Source organism: Haematobia irritans, chromosome 2, assembly GCF_050003625.1.
Source record: "Haematobia irritans isolate KBUSLIRL chromosome 2, ASM5000362v1, whole genome shotgun sequence".
Classification (NCBI taxonomy): Eukaryota; Metazoa; Arthropoda; class Insecta; order Diptera; family Muscidae; genus Haematobia; species Haematobia irritans.
The window spans coordinates 100682232-100701644 of NC_134398.1; the positions used below are offsets into that span (position 1 = coordinate 100682232).

General features: G+C 35.1%; 1 protein-coding gene across 1 annotated transcript; it reads left to right on the forward strand.

The window, feature by feature from the left end:
• On the forward strand, window positions 1–4302 carry LOC142224865 (protein unc-13 homolog A-like). Its single transcript, XM_075294639.1, is given in 5 exon segments — window positions 1–129; window positions 171–278; window positions 539–2114; window positions 2117–3061; window positions 3421–4302. Coding segments are annotated over 5 exon segments (3357 nt in total). The 3' UTR covers window positions 4020–4302.
• Window positions 4303–19413: the final 15111 nt, after the last annotated feature.

Consider the following 19413-nt stretch of genomic DNA (forward strand, 5'->3'; position numbering starts at 1 on the left):
ATGTGGGACATACCGATAAATAGTTATACATCATGCAATAAAATCAGTAATACTATATCGGAAGCAACAATTAAACAAATGTTCCCAACAGTATTTCGGAATGAAATTGGACACTGTAAAACTTTTAAGGTAAAATTACAATTAAAAGCTGATTCTACTCCAGTGTTCAGACCGAAGAGGCAAGTTGCATATGCCGTAAAAGAGAAGCAAAAAGAGCTAACTCGGTTGGAACCGAGTTAGCTTATGCCGTATGCATAAGCTATGCATATGCTTATGCCGTATGCATAAGCTATGCATATTAGCTCGGTTGGAACCGAGTTTGCCGTATAAAACTCCTGTCCCGGAAGCTGCTTGTAGTCGGCTTTGACGTAGGTTTCGTCGTACATTACCACGCAGTCAAACTTCGTCAGCATCGTCGTGTACAGCCTCCGGGATCGCGCTTTGGCCGTCGTATTTTGTTTATCATCGCGATTTGGAGTCACTACCTTCTTGTAAGTCGATAGTCCGGCTCGTTTTTTGGCTCGATGCACGGTTGTAGACGATACACCCAGCTTATTTGCGGCATCTCGGAGAGAGAGAGAGGTTAGGGTTTCTTCATAATAATGTATGTATTAGAGGTCTGGGCTTAATAGCGAAGGATAAAAGCGGTACCAGTGATCCATATGTGACCGTGCAAGTCAGTAAAGTAAAAAAACGCACACGAACAATGCCACAAGAATTAAATCCAGTTTGGAATGAAAAATTCCATTTTGAGTGTCACAATTCATCTGACCGTATTAAGGTCCGTGTTTGGGATGAAGACAATGACCTCAAATCAAAATTGAGACAAAAACTTACTCGTGAGTCCGATGATTTCCTCGGTCAAACAATAATTGAAGTCCGTACTTTGTCTGGTGAAATGGACGTGTGGTATAATTTAGAAAAACGCACTGACAAATCCGCAGTTTCCGGAGCTATTCGTCTGCACATATCAGTTGAAATAAAAGGCGAGGAAAAAGTTGCTCCTTATCATGTGCAGTATACATGTTTACACGAAAATCTTTTCCATTATCTATGTGAAGAAAATAGTGGAATGGTCAAATTGCCACAACAAAAAGGAGATGACGCTTGGAAATTATATTTCGATGAAATTCCAGAAGAAATTGTTGACGAATTTGCTATGCGTTATGGCATAGAAAATATTTATCAAGCTATGACACACTTTCATTGCCTATCTGCAAAATATTTGTGTCCTGGCGTACCCGCAGTTATGAGTACCCTATTAGCCAATATTAATGCATACTATGCTCACACAACCGCATCCTCAGCCGTATCTGCAAGCGATCGTTTTGCCGCTAGCAATTTTGGTAAAGAAAAGTTTGTCAAACTGCTTGATCAATTGCACAATTCCTTGCGTATAGATTTATCCATGTACCGTAATAACTTTCCTGCATCTAGTCAGGAAAAATTGATGGATTTAAAATCAACCGTCGATTTACTTACCAGCATTACATTCTTTCGAATGAAAGTTCAAGAGCTCTCGAGTCCACCACGAGCAAGCACAGTCGTTAAAGATTGCGTTAAAGCTTGTCTTAGATCCACTTACCAATTTCTTTTCGAAAATTGTTACGAACTGTATAGCAGGGAATTTCAGGTGGATCCAAACGAGGCCAAGCGCGAATCTGACGACCATGGACCTAAGTTAGATAGCGTTGATTTTTGGCATAAATTAATAGCATTAATAGTTTCAGTGATTGATGAAGATAAGAACAGTTATGGTACTGTCCTTAATCAATTCCCACAAGAATTAAACATTGGCCAGTTATCAGCGGCTACAATGTGGAGCTTGTTTGCCGTTGATATGAAGTATGCTTTAGAAGAACACGAGCAACATCGATTATGTAAATCTTCATCATACATGAATTTGCATTGTCGGGTGAAATGGTTATACAGCAACTATGTAAAAGAGGTACCCCCACACAAAGGCGCAGTTCCAGAATACCCAGCTTGGTTTGAACCATTCGTTATGCAGTGGCTTAATGAGAATGATGATGTATCATTGGAGTACCTTCATGGGGCATTTAACCGCGATAAAAAGGATGGATTTCAACGAAGTAGTGAACATTCTCTTTTTCAAATTCGGTAGTTGATGTATTTACACAACTAACACAATGCTTCGATGTTGTTAGCAAGCTCGAGTGTCCAGATCCTGAAATATGGAAACGATACATGAGACGCTTTGCTAAAACTATCGTAAAAGTGTTAATTGCTTATGCTGATATTGTTAAAAAAGAATTTCCAGAACACACAAAAGATGAACGCATTGCTTGCATTTTAATGAACAATATTCAACAACTGCGGGTTCAATTGGAAAAAATGTTCGAATCAATGGGAGGCGATAAACTTGAAGAAGACGCCGCAAATATTCTCAAAGAATTACAGCAAAATTTGAACTCTGCCCTCGATGATTTAGCGTCCCAATTTGCAGATAGTCTTGAACCACGCATTACACAGTCTTTGAGAGAACTTGGAGATTTATTACTCGCTGTGAAAGGAAGTTCTGTTGCTGGGGAAAAAATAAACAGTAATGTCGTAGCCGTGGAGGCTGACGAAGTTCTACGGCCATTAATGGATCTTTTAGATGGGTCCCTGACCCTTTATGCACAGTCATGCGAGAAGACCGTACTCAAACGGCTTTTGAAAGAACTGTGGAAAATAGTGATGCGGACATTGGAGAAAACCATTGTGTTGCCACCGATGACGGATAAATCAATGATGTTCAAACATTTAACTGACAATGCGAAAAATCTCGCTTCCAATGCAAAAATTGAAGATATGGGGCGGCTGTTTAAGTCACATATGGCTGGAAAACAAGACGTAAAAAGTGCTTTGAGTGGTGTCATGGATATCTCCAAAGAAGTCGAAAAAAATTTGTCACCTAAACAATGTGCAGTCCTAGATGTGGCCTTAGATACTATCAAACAGTATTTCCATGCAGGCGGAAATGGACTAAAGAAAACGTTTCTTGAAAAATCTCCGGAGCTACAAAGTTTGCGATACGCATTGAGTCTTTATACACAAATGACGGACACACTAGGTTAGGTTAGGTTAGGTGGCAGCCCGATGTATCAGGCTCACTTAGACTATTCAGTCCATTGTGATACCACATTGGTGAACTTCTCTCTTATCACTGAGTGCTGCCCGATTCCATGTTAAGCTCAATGACAAGGGACCTCCTTTTTATAGCCGAGTCCGAACGGCGTTCCACCTTGCAGTGAAACCACTTAGAGAAGCTTTGAAACCCTCAGAAATGTCACCAGCATTACTGAGGTGGGATAATCCACCGCTGAAAAACTTTTTGGTGTTCGGTCGAAGCAGGAATCGAACCCACGACCTTGTGTATGCAAGGCGGGCATGCTAACCATTGCACCACGGTGGCTCCCACGGACACACTAATTAAAACTTTTATCTCATGCCAAATTTTAGATCCAGATCCAGATATGCAAGAAGAAAGTGTTGGCGAAATTTCTGTACAAATTGATTTGTACTCTCACCCTGGCACTGGGGAATTCAAAGTTAATGTCAAAGTTGTAGCTGCAAATGATTTAAAATGGCAAATACCATCGGGAATGTTTCGTCCTTTTGTTGAAATAAATTTAATTGGTCCAAATTTACAAGATAAAAAACGAAAATTTGCAACTAAGTCGAAGTCGAATAATTGGTCCCCGAAATACAACGAATCATTTAATTTTACAATTGGTACCGAGGAACAACTAGATTTTTTCGAATTACACATATGTGTCAAAGATTATTGCTTCGCAAGAGATGACCGCTTAGTTGGTGTTGCAGTTATACCGCTTAAAGATATATTGGAAAAAGGTTCCCTGTCTTGTTGGTTGCCATTGCAAAGACGAATTCATATGGATGAAACTGGTTGGACCATTCTACGTATATTATCTCAACGTAATAATGACGAAGTCGCCAAAGAATTTGTAAAATTAAAATCTGAAATTAGGCAAGAACCAACGGCAGGCACCTAAGAAAGTAATCCAAAATATATGTTTCAGAATATATGCAAACAAACGGGAAATATCATTTAATCTATATCTTACATTTGTTAATTGTAAAAAAATAATTTAAAATCTTTAAATTTAAAAACAACGTTCACCTTAATTGATATTGTTTAAGCTCTCTTAATAGAACATTCCATTAAATTAATGCATTGTATATAAGAGAAGAAACAAAGTATGTAATTTATTTAATGTATCTAATAAGAGTTTGTCGTATTCATAGTTAAATAAATCACAGTTTTCATTATTTAAATTGACTTTTTCAATTAAGGCGAGATTTTTCTTTATTTAGTTTTAGGTTTGAGTCGATTTTTTGTTATGGAAATTTAGAAAGAGGTTAATTTGAGATGAACATGTATCCGTAATAAACAGGATAAGTATCTAGCCTTAAGTGAAGGAGCATCATTGGCGTAGCTAAGGGTTCTGAAAGGGGGAGGGAAAGTCACAAGCGGCAGTATCATGTGTGCAAATATGGAGTGTTTTTCGATAGATTACTAATAGAGCAATTGCTTTTGGACATGTGTTGTTTGTTTGAATAAATGATAACACACGTTTAATAAGGTTTACTCTAATACTATTAAATAGATTACTACAGTATGAACTTATGCAATCGAAGTATATAATGCGAATGATGCGATTATATGAAAAATAATATATGGTATGATAAGTACCCGTAATGAAACGGTAACGAATGCAAATATGAGTTATGTTAGTAACAGATACTAGTTGCATTGTATCTGTAACTGAAAACATAGAATAAAAAGTAGCATTGTCATTAGGGCTGTCACCCGAAAAAATTTGAGCTAAAGGATAAGGTCCTCCTTTGAACAATGAATTCACGTGCATTAGCGTAGCTAGACAATTTCCCTAGGGGGGGCTATAGCTCCCCATAGCTAAAAATTAATAGACTGAACTTATAGGTCCAACTAATGTTTTATTTTATAAAAATGAATAAAACACAAGTAAGTAAAGTCTAAAGTCGGGCGGGGCCGACTATATTACGAGGGCAGTTCGGAAACTTCTTAGCCTAGCACAAAAAGCGCGGTATAAACAGAAAAAAGTTGTGTTTTGGAAACTTTCATCTCAGTTATGAACATATGTTAAATTTTGTTTCGTTCTGGCAACTCCTTCATATAGAATAAGGTGTTCAAAAAAGACGCATCCCCAATTTTTTTACAATGGAAAAATTAGAAATGCGTGCTGTCATTAAATATTTACATATAAAAGGTTTATCGGGACAAGAAATTCATAATGATATGGCGAATGCGTTAGGTGAAAGTGCTCCTTCATATGCAATAGTAAAAAATTGGGTTGCTGAATTTAAACGTGGTCGTACAAGGTGAACCACGTAGTGGACATCCAAAAACAGCAACAACAACAGAAATTGTAGCCAAAGTGCATGATATGGTATTAAATGATCGACGAATAAAAGTGCGTGAAATTGCTAATATCATGGGCATCTCAAATGATCGAGTCCATTTAATTTTGCATGAAGAACTACAGATGAAAAAGCTTTCTGCAAAATGGGTGCCGCATTTGTTAACAGTCGATCAAAAACGCATAAGAATGAACATTTCTCAAACTTGCTTGGATCGTTTTAAGCGAAATGAGACATGGATCCACCACTATACTCCAGAGACAAAAGAACAATCCAAACAATGGACTGAAGCTGGATGAAGTGCCCCAAAGAAGCCAAAAACAATTCAATCGGCTGGTAAGGTTATGGCAACGGGTTTTTTGGACTTCAAAGGTATTTTATTGATTTACTATCTGCAAAAGGGAACAACAATAAATTCTGAGTACTATTGCAACCTTTTGGATCAATTAAATGTACAAATTCGAGAAAAACGACCTGGCTTACAACACAAAAAAAATGATTTTTCATCAAGACAGCGCACAAGAGTGTTTTAACAATGGCTAAAATCAACGAATTAAAGTACGAGTTTCTTGACCACCCACCTTATTCTCCTGATTTAGCACCCAGTGACTTTTACTTGTTCCCAAATCTAAAAAAATCATTGCTGGCAAGCGTTTTACCTCAAATGAAGATGCAATTACAGTTCTAAACCACTATTTTGAAGACCTTGAAGAAAACTATTTTAATCAAGGGATAGAATTGCTAGAAAAGCGTTGGACTATGTGTACTGAAGTTTCAGGAGATTATATTGAAAAATAAACATATTTTTGAAAAACTAACTATTCTCTTTCATTGATAGGCTAAGAAGTTTCCGAACCGCCCTCGTACAAGCAGATTGAAGTAGATGAAAGCACAAACAAGCTATTAGTGATTAACACTCACAGAGGGCTATACACTTTCAATCGTCTTGCTCAAGGAGTGAAGTCGGCCCCAGATGCATTCCATGAAGCAATTGAATCCATATGAGCTGGCATAGCGAGAGCGTTTCCTTATTTGGACGATGGCAACTCAAACAAGAGTAGAAAATGTTAAAGTTGTAGAAGAGGTAAATTTTGACAAATGTAAATTTTTTGCAACCTCGTGCACATATTTGGGTTATCGTGTGGATAGAAAAGGGATTCGTCCAGATAAAAACAAAATAAAAAAAATTCTGGATATGCCACCCAAAGATTACAAATTGTAGGAAGATAGGAAATTAGCTACTGAGGAAATCGAACCATTTACCAGATTAGTTTAATACTCAAACCAAACACGCATACGACAAGTATTGACATAGCATTAAAATGCAAATAAAAAGAAATTAAGTGCACGAAATAAATTTCAATAAAGGGGAACATGTATTTTTTTTTTGTTGTCGTCTAAAATTTAACATTGTTTCATTAAGAAAATTTAATTTTTCATCAAAAAAACGAAAAACAAATAAAATATTACAAACATGTATTAAACTAATCTGGTAAATACAACATTTGGTATGATGCAAGCCAATTTCCCATCTTCCTCAAATATATAATCTTGAGAATTATGCGCCTTTTTGGGGGCCATAAACTATTATGGGAAATTCTTACATCAAATGAGGAAATTGCGAGATCCTTTGGATCACTTATTAAAGAAAGAAGCTAAATGGTCATGGAGCTCTAAATGTCAAAATAGTTTTGAAAAGTTTAAAGAGCTGCTTTCTTCAGATTTACTATTAACGCATTTTGGTCTGGTGTTGGGCTAGGATCATATATATGCCACGTATACGCCGATGGTAGCGAAAAAGCAATCTATCACTGTTCGAGATCTATAACAGCAGCTGAGAAAAACTATGCACAAATAGAAAAAGAGGCTTTAGCTTTAGTTTTCGCGGTGGTAAAATTTCATAATTTTTTATATGGAAGAAAATTTATACTACAAACGGACCATAAGCCGTTGTTGGCAATATTTGGAAATAAGAAGGGAATTCCTGCGCACTCCGCAAATCGCCTTCAGCGCGGGGCGCTAATTTTAATGTCATATGATTTTAAATTACAGTACATTTCCACCAATAACTTTTGGGCTGCGGATGTTTTATCACTGTTAATCAATAATACTACAAAATCTGATGTGGCCACTGTCATCGCTTATGAACAATTAGAAAACGAAGTAAAACAAGTGGTTGATGACGTGGCTAAACATTTACCAATAAGATTTGATATGGTCCTTATTAAAATGTTTTTACATCCTATAAAAGAATCAACGTTTATCCCAGCAAGTGTACACTTTTCTTTCAAAGCAAATGGGAAACGATTTTTCTAAAATTTCGTGTGGGAGGGAAGAAATATTTTTTTGCGTGTAATTATATGGCTTCAAAAGCCACAGTTTTGCCCTGAATAGCTTCAAATTTTGCATAAGGAGTACGTTTAATAGTATTGTTAAGTGTGCCAAATTATAGCTCCCATATATATCTTTCGCCCGATTTACACCCATAGGACCACGGAGGCCAAAATTATTCTCCCATTTACGTTTTTTGCTGAGATAGCAGGATTATTATTCTTACTATGCATGTCAAATTTGGTCAAAATCGGTTCATATTTAGATATAGCTCCCATATATATGTACGCCAGAGTAGGAGAAAACACTACCCTAAATGCAGATTTGGTACTACCACGGTTTGTTAAGGAACGTTTAGCTCATGCTCTTATCATGCCCAATATTTTATATTGCCTCGAGGTCTATTCTGGAACGAGCGGAGGTAACATGCTGAGAGTGGATCATGCAGTGAATAGGGTAGTTTGATATATATACTCTCGTAGAATCTTTGATCATGTGAGCCCAGATGTCCACCGTTTTCTTAATTGTTCTTTTTCTAAAGGGTGATACGGTCAAAATTTGTCAATATCAACTTGACATATTTCTTTCAATTTTGCGTTTAAAAAACCTGAACACCCCTCATTTTGAAGGTGTGTGTGTGTAGAATGTTGCTTCTATTTTGATTTTGGAATTCACTCTTCAGTTGTCAAAATGCCGTCCAAGCAAGAGCAGCGTATCAAAATTTTGCTCGCGCATCGCGAAAATCCGAGCTACTCGCACGCAAAGCTGGCAAAATCGCTAAAAGTTGCCAAATCAACCGTTACAAATGTAATTAAAGTGTTTGGGGAACGTTTGTCGACAGCCAGGAAGTCTGGATCGGGGGGAAATCGAAAACCGGAAGCCGCTGAGACGACAAAGAGAGTTGCCGGTAGTTTCAAGCGAAACCCTAACCTCTCTCTCCGAGATGCCGCATATAAGCTGGGTGTATCGTCTACAACCGTGCATCGAGCCAAAAAACGAGCCGGACTATCGACTTACAAGAAGGTAGTGACTCCAAATCGCGATGATAAACAAAATACGACGGGCAAAGCGCGATCCCGGAGGCTGTACACGACGATGCTGACGAAGTTTGACTGCGTGGTAATGTACGACGAAACCTACGTCAAAGCCGACTACAAGCAGCTTCCGGGACAGGAGTTTTATACGGCAAAAGGAAGGGAAAAGGTAGCAGATCAAGCACATAAAACTGTCAAAGTTCGTAAAAAAATATCTGGTTTGGCAAGCCATCTGTACATGTGGCTTGAAAAGCAGCATTTTCATAGCTTCCGGGACTGTCAACCAAGAAATTTACGTGAAAGAGTGTTTGAATAAACGTCTGCTGCCTTTTCGGAAGAAACACGGTTGTTCCGTACTGTTTTGGCCGGATTTGGCATCTTGACATTACGGTAAAATGGCCATGGAGTGGTACGCCGCCAACAACGTGCAGGTGGTTCCCAAGGACAAGAACCCTCCCAACACGCCAGAGCTCCGCCCAATTGAGAAATACTGGGCTATTGTCAAGCGGAACCTAAAGAAGACAAAAAACTGCTAAGGATGAGCTGCAGTTCAAGGCAAACTGGCTTTGTGCGGCGAAGAAGGTGGACAAGGTGGCTGTACAAAATCTGATGGCAGGTGTCAAGCGTGAGGCCCGGCAATTCGGATTTGGAAAAGCGAAAGCCTAACTGAATATTTTCCCTGAATTTTATACTAATTGAACTTGAAAAAGAAATTTAATTTGATTTTTTAAATAAACGATTTCACCGATTTACACGCGTTTTCCCTTGACCAAATTTTGACCGTATCACCCTTTAATTTTGTGTACTTTCGAATTATGTTGCTGTTTTATAAAATATTTCGTAATCGTACTCCATCTTTTCTTGTTAGTAGTTTTACGTTCTGTCACTCGGTCAGGGCAAATCAATTGATTATACCTAGAGTTCTGCCCTATTTGGGTGGATCTTTCGGGGTCAGAGTAGCCCGTGTTTTTAACGCGCTACCCTCAACTTTGAGAACATTCAACGTTTCCTGTCCTACATATCGAAAAAAGCTACTTCTTCATTTTGCTAATCTGACATAATTTTTTGTTTTCTCTTTGTGAATTAATATGAATTGTATGGTTTTTAATTTACATGTCCTCTTGGTTTGTTTTTTTTTTCTGCAGCAAACTTTATAGTATGCAGTGTCCATTACTTGTCTTACCGCTTAATATGATCGTCATGTAAAATTATTAATACTAATCCATAAATATGTGATTTAATTATTATTATTTTTTTAAAGTATTTTTTTTTTCTTTTTTTATAAACATAAATTTATATTTATTTATTGTTTCCTTTTTAAATAATTGTTACCCATATTATTATTATTTTTAGTCTTAAGTCATTACGTTTATATAATTTTGTATTCTATATTTTGGAGTAGTTTTTATTGTAATTTAATCTATATCGGCCATGGCTTCAAATTACAAAATCGAGCAAATAAATAAAATAAATAAATAAATAAAATATGGTAGAATGTTTCATATTTTAGACCCATTTTCAATAGGAGTTTCGTCCAATTAACTCGATAATTATTGAAATTGTAGGCACGAGGATTATTTTTATATAAATTTATTTAAAGAACAATGTAGATGCTTTGAAAGAAAAAATTATAATTGTGTATATCAAGAAAATTATTTTTCTTCTTTGACAAGAAAAATACAACGTATATATATAATTCAAAAAACAATATTTCAAATTTAAGTACAAGTGTTTATGAGCAAAGTATTTGAACACTCCTCCTCAATTGTACTTGATATTTGAAAGTTCGCGAAATTTTTCAATTTTAGGACGAGTTAGCGGTTTTGTTAGCATGTCAGCGATCATGTCTTCGTAATCTTTTACAAAATAATATTTTGTGTCTATGTGCTTCGTCCTGTTGCTTAGCTTTTCTTCCTTTAATAAATTCAAACAACTTCTATTGTCTTCAAAAAAGATTGTTGGATTCATTTGCTCGCACCCAAAATCTTTCAGAATGTTTCGAAGCCACACAGCTTCCTTTGCTGCTTCTGAGAGTGCAATGAATTCCGCCTCTGTTGACAAATATACTATTGTCTGCTTCTTATACGCCCAACTTATTGCGCTTCCATTCAATAAAAATATATATCCAGAGTTGCTTTTTCTGTCGATTTGACATTCAGCCCAATTTGCATCTGCATATCCAAACAAATTGAAACGGTTTTAATTTTTTCTGTTTAACTGCAAAGTCATAGTTGAAGTTCCTTTCAAATATTTCGCGACTCTTTTTAATTCGATCGAATCTTCTTGCGTTGGTGAATTTATTTTTCTTGACAGAATTGAAATACTAGCTGCTATATCTGGTCGAGTGTTGACAGCTACATATAATAAAGATCCAATAAGGCTTTGGTATTCGGTGTTCCTTAAAAGTGGTTCAGACGGGCTTTTCCCATATGAAGTTTCCATTGGATATTTGGAGCACTTAGCCTCGTTAAGACCAAATTTATTTAAAATCTTGGTTATATATGTTCTCTGGCTTATAAGATATTCATTTCGCTCATTTCTTTGAACTTCTAAACCCAAAAACAATGATATTTCACCAAGGGTTCTTATTTCAAAATGGCGATTCAATAAGTCATAGATATAGTTTATATTACTCTTATTTTTACAAGCTACGAGTATGTCATCAACATAGACCAATATACATAATTCTTCCCCATTGATGACATTCCTATAAAGACATTTATCAGCTTTACTTCTTGTAAAACCATTATCAATAAGCACATCGTTCAATGCATTATTCCAAACATTTGCTGCTTGTTTCAAACCATAAATGCTACGTTTGAGTTTACAAACAAAATTCGGCCCTTTTTTATCAAATCCAGTAGGTTGCTTCATAAAAATATTTTCTTTTAAATATCCGTTCAAAAAAGCACATTTCACATCTAGATGTTCAATATTCATCTCTTTCTCACCAGCAATTGATAACATTATTCGGAATGTTGATTGACGAACAACAGGCGCAAACACTTGATCATAGTCTGTACCATATTTCTGATTATAACCCTTATCCACTAGGCGGGCTTTAAAACGTTCTATATTTCCCTCACCATTTTTCTTTAATTTGAAAATCTATTTGCAGCCGATAATATTCGAATTTTCAGGTTTTGGAACTAAATCCCAACAACCAGTTTTCTCCATATAATCTATCTCCTCCTGCATTGCCATTTATCCTTCTGCTTTGTTCCAAGAGCTTCTTTGTATGTTTTTGGTTCGATAATATCTTTTTGACTAATAACACATCCTGAGAACTTCGTTGGAGGAATTCCTTTATTTGATCTAGATGATCGACGTAAAGTTGTATCAGTTGTTTGGTTTTCATGTGTTTGATGTGGGACCATTTTCATCATCATTAAAATATTCCAAATCAGTCATGTCACTACTCACACTACATAATGATATATCGTCTGTGTGGTTTTCGGATTCATTATCTTCGATACATAATCTTTTGGGAGACATCCTAATTTCTATTTGACCGTTTGATGCATTTACTTCGTTTGTTAAAGATTCATTAGATTTTACAAATCTATAATCTCTGCTTATGGTAACTTTATTTGTTTCAGTGTCAACAAAACGCAAGCCTTTGCTCTCTTCATCGTATCCCATAAAAGTTAAAAGTTTTGATCTATCATCAAGTTTTCTTCGCTTCTCATTTGGGATCAATACAAACGCTTTAGATCCAAATATTTCTAATTTGTCAATACTTGGTTTTGAACCTTCCCATCTTTCGTAGGGAGTACAATGTACTAAACCAGTGCCTAGTTTGTTCTGCAAATAACACTAGTTTACACTCAAAATGTACCATTGATAAAAACCAACTTTTCTTGTGTATTTTAAGCTGCTGAATTCGAAAAAAAATGTTTAAAAATTGTTTATGGAACCGTTTTTAAGATATCCCGTTATTTTTAAATTTTCGCTCTTTTTCACTAAACACAATATATCTCGAGTTAGAAACGTCCGATTATAACGTTGTTGATACACAAATGAAAGGTATTAAGATGACGAATAATCGTGTGCAATTGAATTTGTGATAAGTTAAGTGGTTCAAAAAATATCAATGCGAAAATTCAAAATTTTCGAAAAATTCGTGTTTTACAAAGGACCTTTTCCGCTAGAAAAGTATAAACCAATTTTAATAATTTTTTTTCCTCTTCATGGTCGTATAGACGATACTCTAACGTAAGTAACAAGACCAACAACAATTGAGATTTTATTCCGTAATTACTTAAAAATTCCCTCATTTTCTTTGACTTGTATTCAGCTCCGTTGTCAGATCTTATAAAATTCGGAAAGCGACCAAATTTATTTCTTACCATCTCTACAAACATTTTTGTCTTTTCGAAAACTTCGGATTTTTCGTTTAAAGGGTGATACGGTCAAAATTTGGTCAATATAAACTTGACGTATTTCTTTCAATTTTGCATTTAAAAAACCTGAACACCCCTCATTTTGAAGGTGTGTGTGTGTAGAATGTTGCTCCTATTTTGATTTTGGAATTCACTCTTCAGTTGTCAAAATGCCGTCCAAGCAAAAAGAGCAGCGTATCAAAATTTTGCTCGAGCATCGCGAAAATCCGAGCTACTAGTTTCAAGCGAAACCCTAACCTCTCTCTCCGAAATGCCGCAAATAAGCTGGGTGTATCATCTGCAACCGTGCATCGAGCCAAAAAACGAGCCGGACTATCGACTTACAAGAAGGTAGTGACTCCAAATCGCGATGATAAACAAAATACGACGGCCAAAGCGCGTTCCCGGAGGCTGTACACGGCGATGCTGACGAAGTTTGACTGCGTGGTAATGGACGACGAAACCTACGTCAAAGCCGACTACAAGCAGCTTCCGGGACAGGAGTTTTATACGGCAAAAGGAAGGGGAAAAGTAGCAGATATTTTCAAGCACATAAAACTGTCAAAGTTCGCAAAGAAATATCTGGTTTGGCAAGCCATCTGTACCTGTGGCTTGAAAAGCAGCATTTTCATAGCTTCCGGGACTGTCAACCAAGAAATTTACGTGAAAAAGTGTTTGAATAAACGTCTGCTGCCTTTCCTGAAGAAACACGGTTGTTCCGTACTGTTTTGGCCGGATTTGGCATCTTGCCATTACGGTAAAAAGGCCATGGAGTGGTACGCCGCCAACAACGTGCAGGTGGTTCCCAAGGACAAGAACCCTCCCAACACGCCAGAGCTCCGCCCAATTGAGAAATACTGGGCTATTGTCAAGCGGAACCTAAAGAAGACCAAAAAAACTGCTAAGGACGAGCAGCAGTTCAAGGCAAACTGGATTTGTGCGGCGAAGAAGGTGGCTGTACAAAATCTGATGGCAGGTGTCAAGCGTGAGGCCCGGCAATTCGGATTTCGAAAAGCGAAAGCCTAACTGAATATTTTTCCTGAATTTTATACTAATTGAGCTTGAAAAAGAAATTTAATTTGATTTTTTAAATAAACGATTTCACCGATTTACACGCGTTTTCCCTTGACCAAATATTGACCGTATCACCCTTTAGTAGGTAAATAGTTGTGTAACGGCTAAAATTATCGATGAATGTCAGGAAATATCTTTTCTTTCCAGGTGTCATTGTTTGCATGGGGCCACATATATCAGAATGAATAAGATCTAGCACACGCTTAGTATTTGACAAATACTGCTTTGGAAACGATTTTTGAGTTAATTTGCATTTTGCACATATTTCGCAAGTTTTACACACGCCACAATCTTTAATTTCAAAATCTTTTTCTAACATACCAGTTTGCATATTTTTTAAAACATTTACACCGCGGTGCCCAAATAATCTATGGTAGAAATGTTGGCATCCGTCCATTTTGCACACAATAATTTTTGCTTTTTCACATCTTTTCAATCGTAATTGGTATAAATTGTTCATTAAATCAGCAACACCAATTACTTCATTTCTTGAATCAAGAGTATTAGTGAACTACAAAATGTTATTGTATAACCTTTGATCGACATCTTCTTCACTGATAATAAATTTCCTTTGAACGATGGTATATATAAAACTTCGTTAATCGTCACAGTAGTTTCCATACCATCGCTGTTAAGGAGTGTTATTTTGCAAACGCCTTTTCCAGATGAGTAAACTTCTTCACCATTTGCCACTATTACTTTTTCACTCCACATTGTATCGAGATGGATAAATTCATCCTTGTTACTACATATATGGCATGTAGCACCTGCGTCAACTACAAGCTCACAAAAACTCGCTTCTGTAACATATACTCCCAAACATATTTTGCTTCAAGCATATACATTTTTGGCTATTGCCCAAACATTTATATGTTTGATCTCTTCCAGCATGTTTGAAAGCATATTGGTCTAAACAACATATGTTTGGGTAGTCAATTTCCAAACATTTTGTATTTTTGCATCCAAATTCAATAATGTTGTCTTCCAAAAAACAATATGTTATTATGTGAACATATAATATGTTTGGAAGCATTTTGCACCCAAAAATATTATATGCTTAAAAAAATTCTCCCAAACAATATTGTGCTCAAAATTTTATTTATTTATTTATATATTTACAATCATAATGAATTATGAAAATAAACAGGTAATATAGGTGCTAACAACATAGGTTTTCGACCTGAATGCTCAAAATTTTGTTTCTGCCCAATTGTATATTCCCCCACATCTTTCTCACTTCCACGAGATTTTTTAGTTCTTAGCACCTTTTTCTGTAATACAAACATTGTAGAAGAAATTATTCAATTGTATGATTTTTTTTATTTTAATTTTACCTTTTGCCGGACGAGGATTCGAACGGCGGACCACACAGTTTGTAAGGATCAAAGAAGTAGCTGATCAATCGCCGAAGGAAAAATAAAATGTTAATTTTGTAATAACAAGCAACAACCACCAACTTAATTCAATATCGCTACCTGTTAAATAGCGCTCCAAGCTACTAAACACATATATGTTTATAGGCTATTTCTAAATTAATATATGTTTGCATCCAAACATATTATATTTAAAAACATTTTATGTCCCAAACATAATGTGTTCTAACATATTAACATATATGTCCCAAACATGTTATGCTAGTTTATGAACATTATATGCTTGCACTCAAAAATATTGTGTTTAAAAATTTGTGTTCCAAACATATAATGTTTATAGCCAAACATATGAAAAACAGTCTTTTTCATCCGTGTACCCATTCACCTGGAGATCCATTCAAATTAAAACAAAAATTTTCGGTGGACTCAGCAGCAATTTTTGCTTTTTCATGGTCACTTGGTTTATCTTTCAATTTCCAGCAATCTTTACTAATGTGACCTACACCGTGACAATGATGACAAATTATCTTTTTCTTGGAATTTTGCTTACCTTTGTTTATTACTTTTGGAGCTGTATCTTCACCTTCCTGTCTCATTTTTAATTTTGTATATTCCTCTAATAACTTATTTTCTACAAAAGTCATGGTTAAGTCTTACCTCAAGAGCTCTTATTAATGTGTCATATGATTTTGGTAAACTGCTCAATAACATTGATATTATCCATGATTCGGAAAAGGTTTCATCCATGGATTGCAATTTTGAAAACATTAGTTTCATTTTGGTTATATGAGTATCCATGTCTTCCCCAGGAAGTAATTTCAATTCACAAATGTTTCACATTAGTTTGACTTTATTGCTCAGAGTTGACTTTTCATGATAGGCTTTAAGAATTTCCCAAGCTTCTCGAGCATATTTACATCTTGAACAACAGCTAAGCCTATTAAAATTGTCGTCGGTATCACGCTCACGCCATTTGGCATAATGACATCCCAAAATTTCTCCTTCATCAGCAGCAACTGAATCCTGTATTTCCACAACTCATAATTGTCTCTGTTAAGTTTTGTGAACAGCAATTTTGAGTCAGCCATTTTTCGAATTTGTTTCAATATTCCAAAGATATCAACTCAAGATACCATACAAGGAAAACGTTTCAAGAAAAAAAAAAACAGAATATAGACTCAATGGAAATTTCACAAAATTCTTTAAATTCGCTTCAAATTTTACAAAAATCTTCAAATTCTCTTTCTCTTAATGCAATAGGCCTATAACCTATTGAAATTGTAGGCACGAGGATTATTTTTATATAAATTTATTTAAAGAACAATGTAGATGCTTTGAAAGAAAAAATTATAATTGTGTATATCAAGAAAATTATTTTTCTTCTTTGACAAGAAAAATACAACGTATATATATAATTCAAAAAACAATATTTCAAATTTAAGTACAAGTGTTTATGAGCAAAGTATTTCAACAATAGTTTCCACAGAGAATACATTTAATATGCTATTTAAGTGTGTCATCTTGATCTAATATGACCAAAATACCCACATTTTACACAAAATTCTGTGATGATTTCCCCATATCGTAATCCTATCCTACACACTGTAATGCCAAACTTTCCACAGAATGGTCGAATAAAGCTCCGACTTGTGGAAATATCGCTCGAATTGGCCAAATAATATATCACAACCCACATATCACATATCTTGGCGAGATTTAACCAATATCCTTGTAAAATCTCCACTGCTGAGTAGTAAAAATTGTAAACATTACTCAAATTGTTCTATATCTGGAATACATATGTATCGCCGATAAATCATAAATTCTCTTTTGTACAATTGCATCAAAATTGCTCTAGCTTTATATTTCCCATATTTTGTTACTAACATTGTGTTTCATCCCAGGGTGTTAGCCGATTTAATTTTTGATTCTAGCGATTTTGTAGAAGTACAAAAAATTATCTCCAAATCGTTTTATAAATATTTGTATATGGGAATATAAACCTTTGAAGGAGTTGAGATGGTAACACAAATTTTGGTCTACATAATGGTGAAGCGACGTTTTTCTCGAATTTTTACATTTAATTGATCCAAAAGGTTGCAATAGTTGTGGTATTTCATATATTTTATGGCAACTCTAGTACACCGAAAAAAAAGTTTACTATTTTTTATGAAAAATGAACTAACCCATAGTAAGAATGACCATTCTTAATAAGTTCATGATTTTCTTATAAATTAGTTCATGTATTGCATCGTATTTTAGTTCATTATTACTATGCTGTGGGAAGAATATAGTTAAACAAATTCAAAATATTCCTGCTATCCGGAAAAATTAACAATTTTTTGGGAAACCTGTATTAAGAAATTGGTTTGAAATAAACTGTTTGTCGGTATAATTTTCAAAAAAGTAGAGAAATTGAGGAATCAACGGTGCAACAAGCCTGTACACAACTAAGAAATTTTTCGTACAAAACAAGTCAACTTTCTATTACCACCAGTATTTTATTTCAAAAAATTATTATTATATTACACAAAACTATGGGTTATGATATACAATAAAGGAAATATTTTTATTAGAACGTTGGATGCAATTACTTGTCGGTAGTTAGTAATTGCTTCTTCAAAAGAGTAATATTCTACGTTATTAAGACTAAACTAATTAATTTAAATTTCCATGTTTTCTATCCATATGAAAGATATATGTGGCATAAGTTGCTATATTCAATTGAATTGTCCAATTTCATCGATTTTGGCTATCTTTTGTTGGGCGGATTTGTCTTATAAGCATCTGAAATTGCAAAGTTATACAAAATATAAGAAAAATATTATCAAATTCTATCGTTCATATTGATTTTTAACTTACGGTTTTCAAGAGTATTTCCTAAATCCAATAAGGATATCAGCTTAATTAGCATTAAACAGTAAAACCTGTCTACCTGCAAGTGAAAATAATTATTTTTAATAAATTGAAATTTTGGTTTTATTAAAAACGGACAAAATACCGTTTATAGAAAAACTTACCACATTGAAAAATGCATCTAGTAGGCATAAGCGTTGGAAGGCCTCTGGGGAGAGGGCTTAGACCCCCCCAGAAAAAATGTAGCCCCCCCCAGAATTTGAAAACCTATTTACGATTTTACATTTTTATAAAAATTAAACAAGTATATACAACCGTACAAAGTTCCCCTAAAGACTTTCATGCACAATCGAATTACTTGGGTTGTGGTAACAGTTGCCGATGACAATGTTTGAAGTCTGATATTTATGAAATAGAACTGTGATTGAAATTATGGTTTAGTTAAATAACTAACAGCCTGTTTCTGTATGTCGAACGAGTTCAATCGATCGACTGAAATGCATAGAAACAGCTGTTTTTTGGTTATAAATTCAGCTGTTTGTTTCCATTTTAGTCGATCGACAGAGCTCATTCATATTATATTGTTTAGTCATCTTAATTAAAAAATAGTATTTGGTATTAAAACTATTCTTTCATAAATTAATATCTTAATAATGCTGCAAAAAAGCGTCGCCAAAAAAGAAGTGAAAATGTTCTTTTTGGGTCCGGAAGTGGTGCAAAATTGGCGGAGAAGCGATGAATGTAATAGGAACTCGTCATAGAACGAATGTCCACCGTTTCAACAGCCGTTGCAATAAATTTGCATCACTTCTTAAGGTGTGATCCGAATTCAGAGTTTTGAATGTGAATTAATATATTTTCCCAAATAAATAATTTTTATTTATTCGTTTTTTATTTGATTTTTGGTCGACCTTTTGTTAGAACTATATAAATATT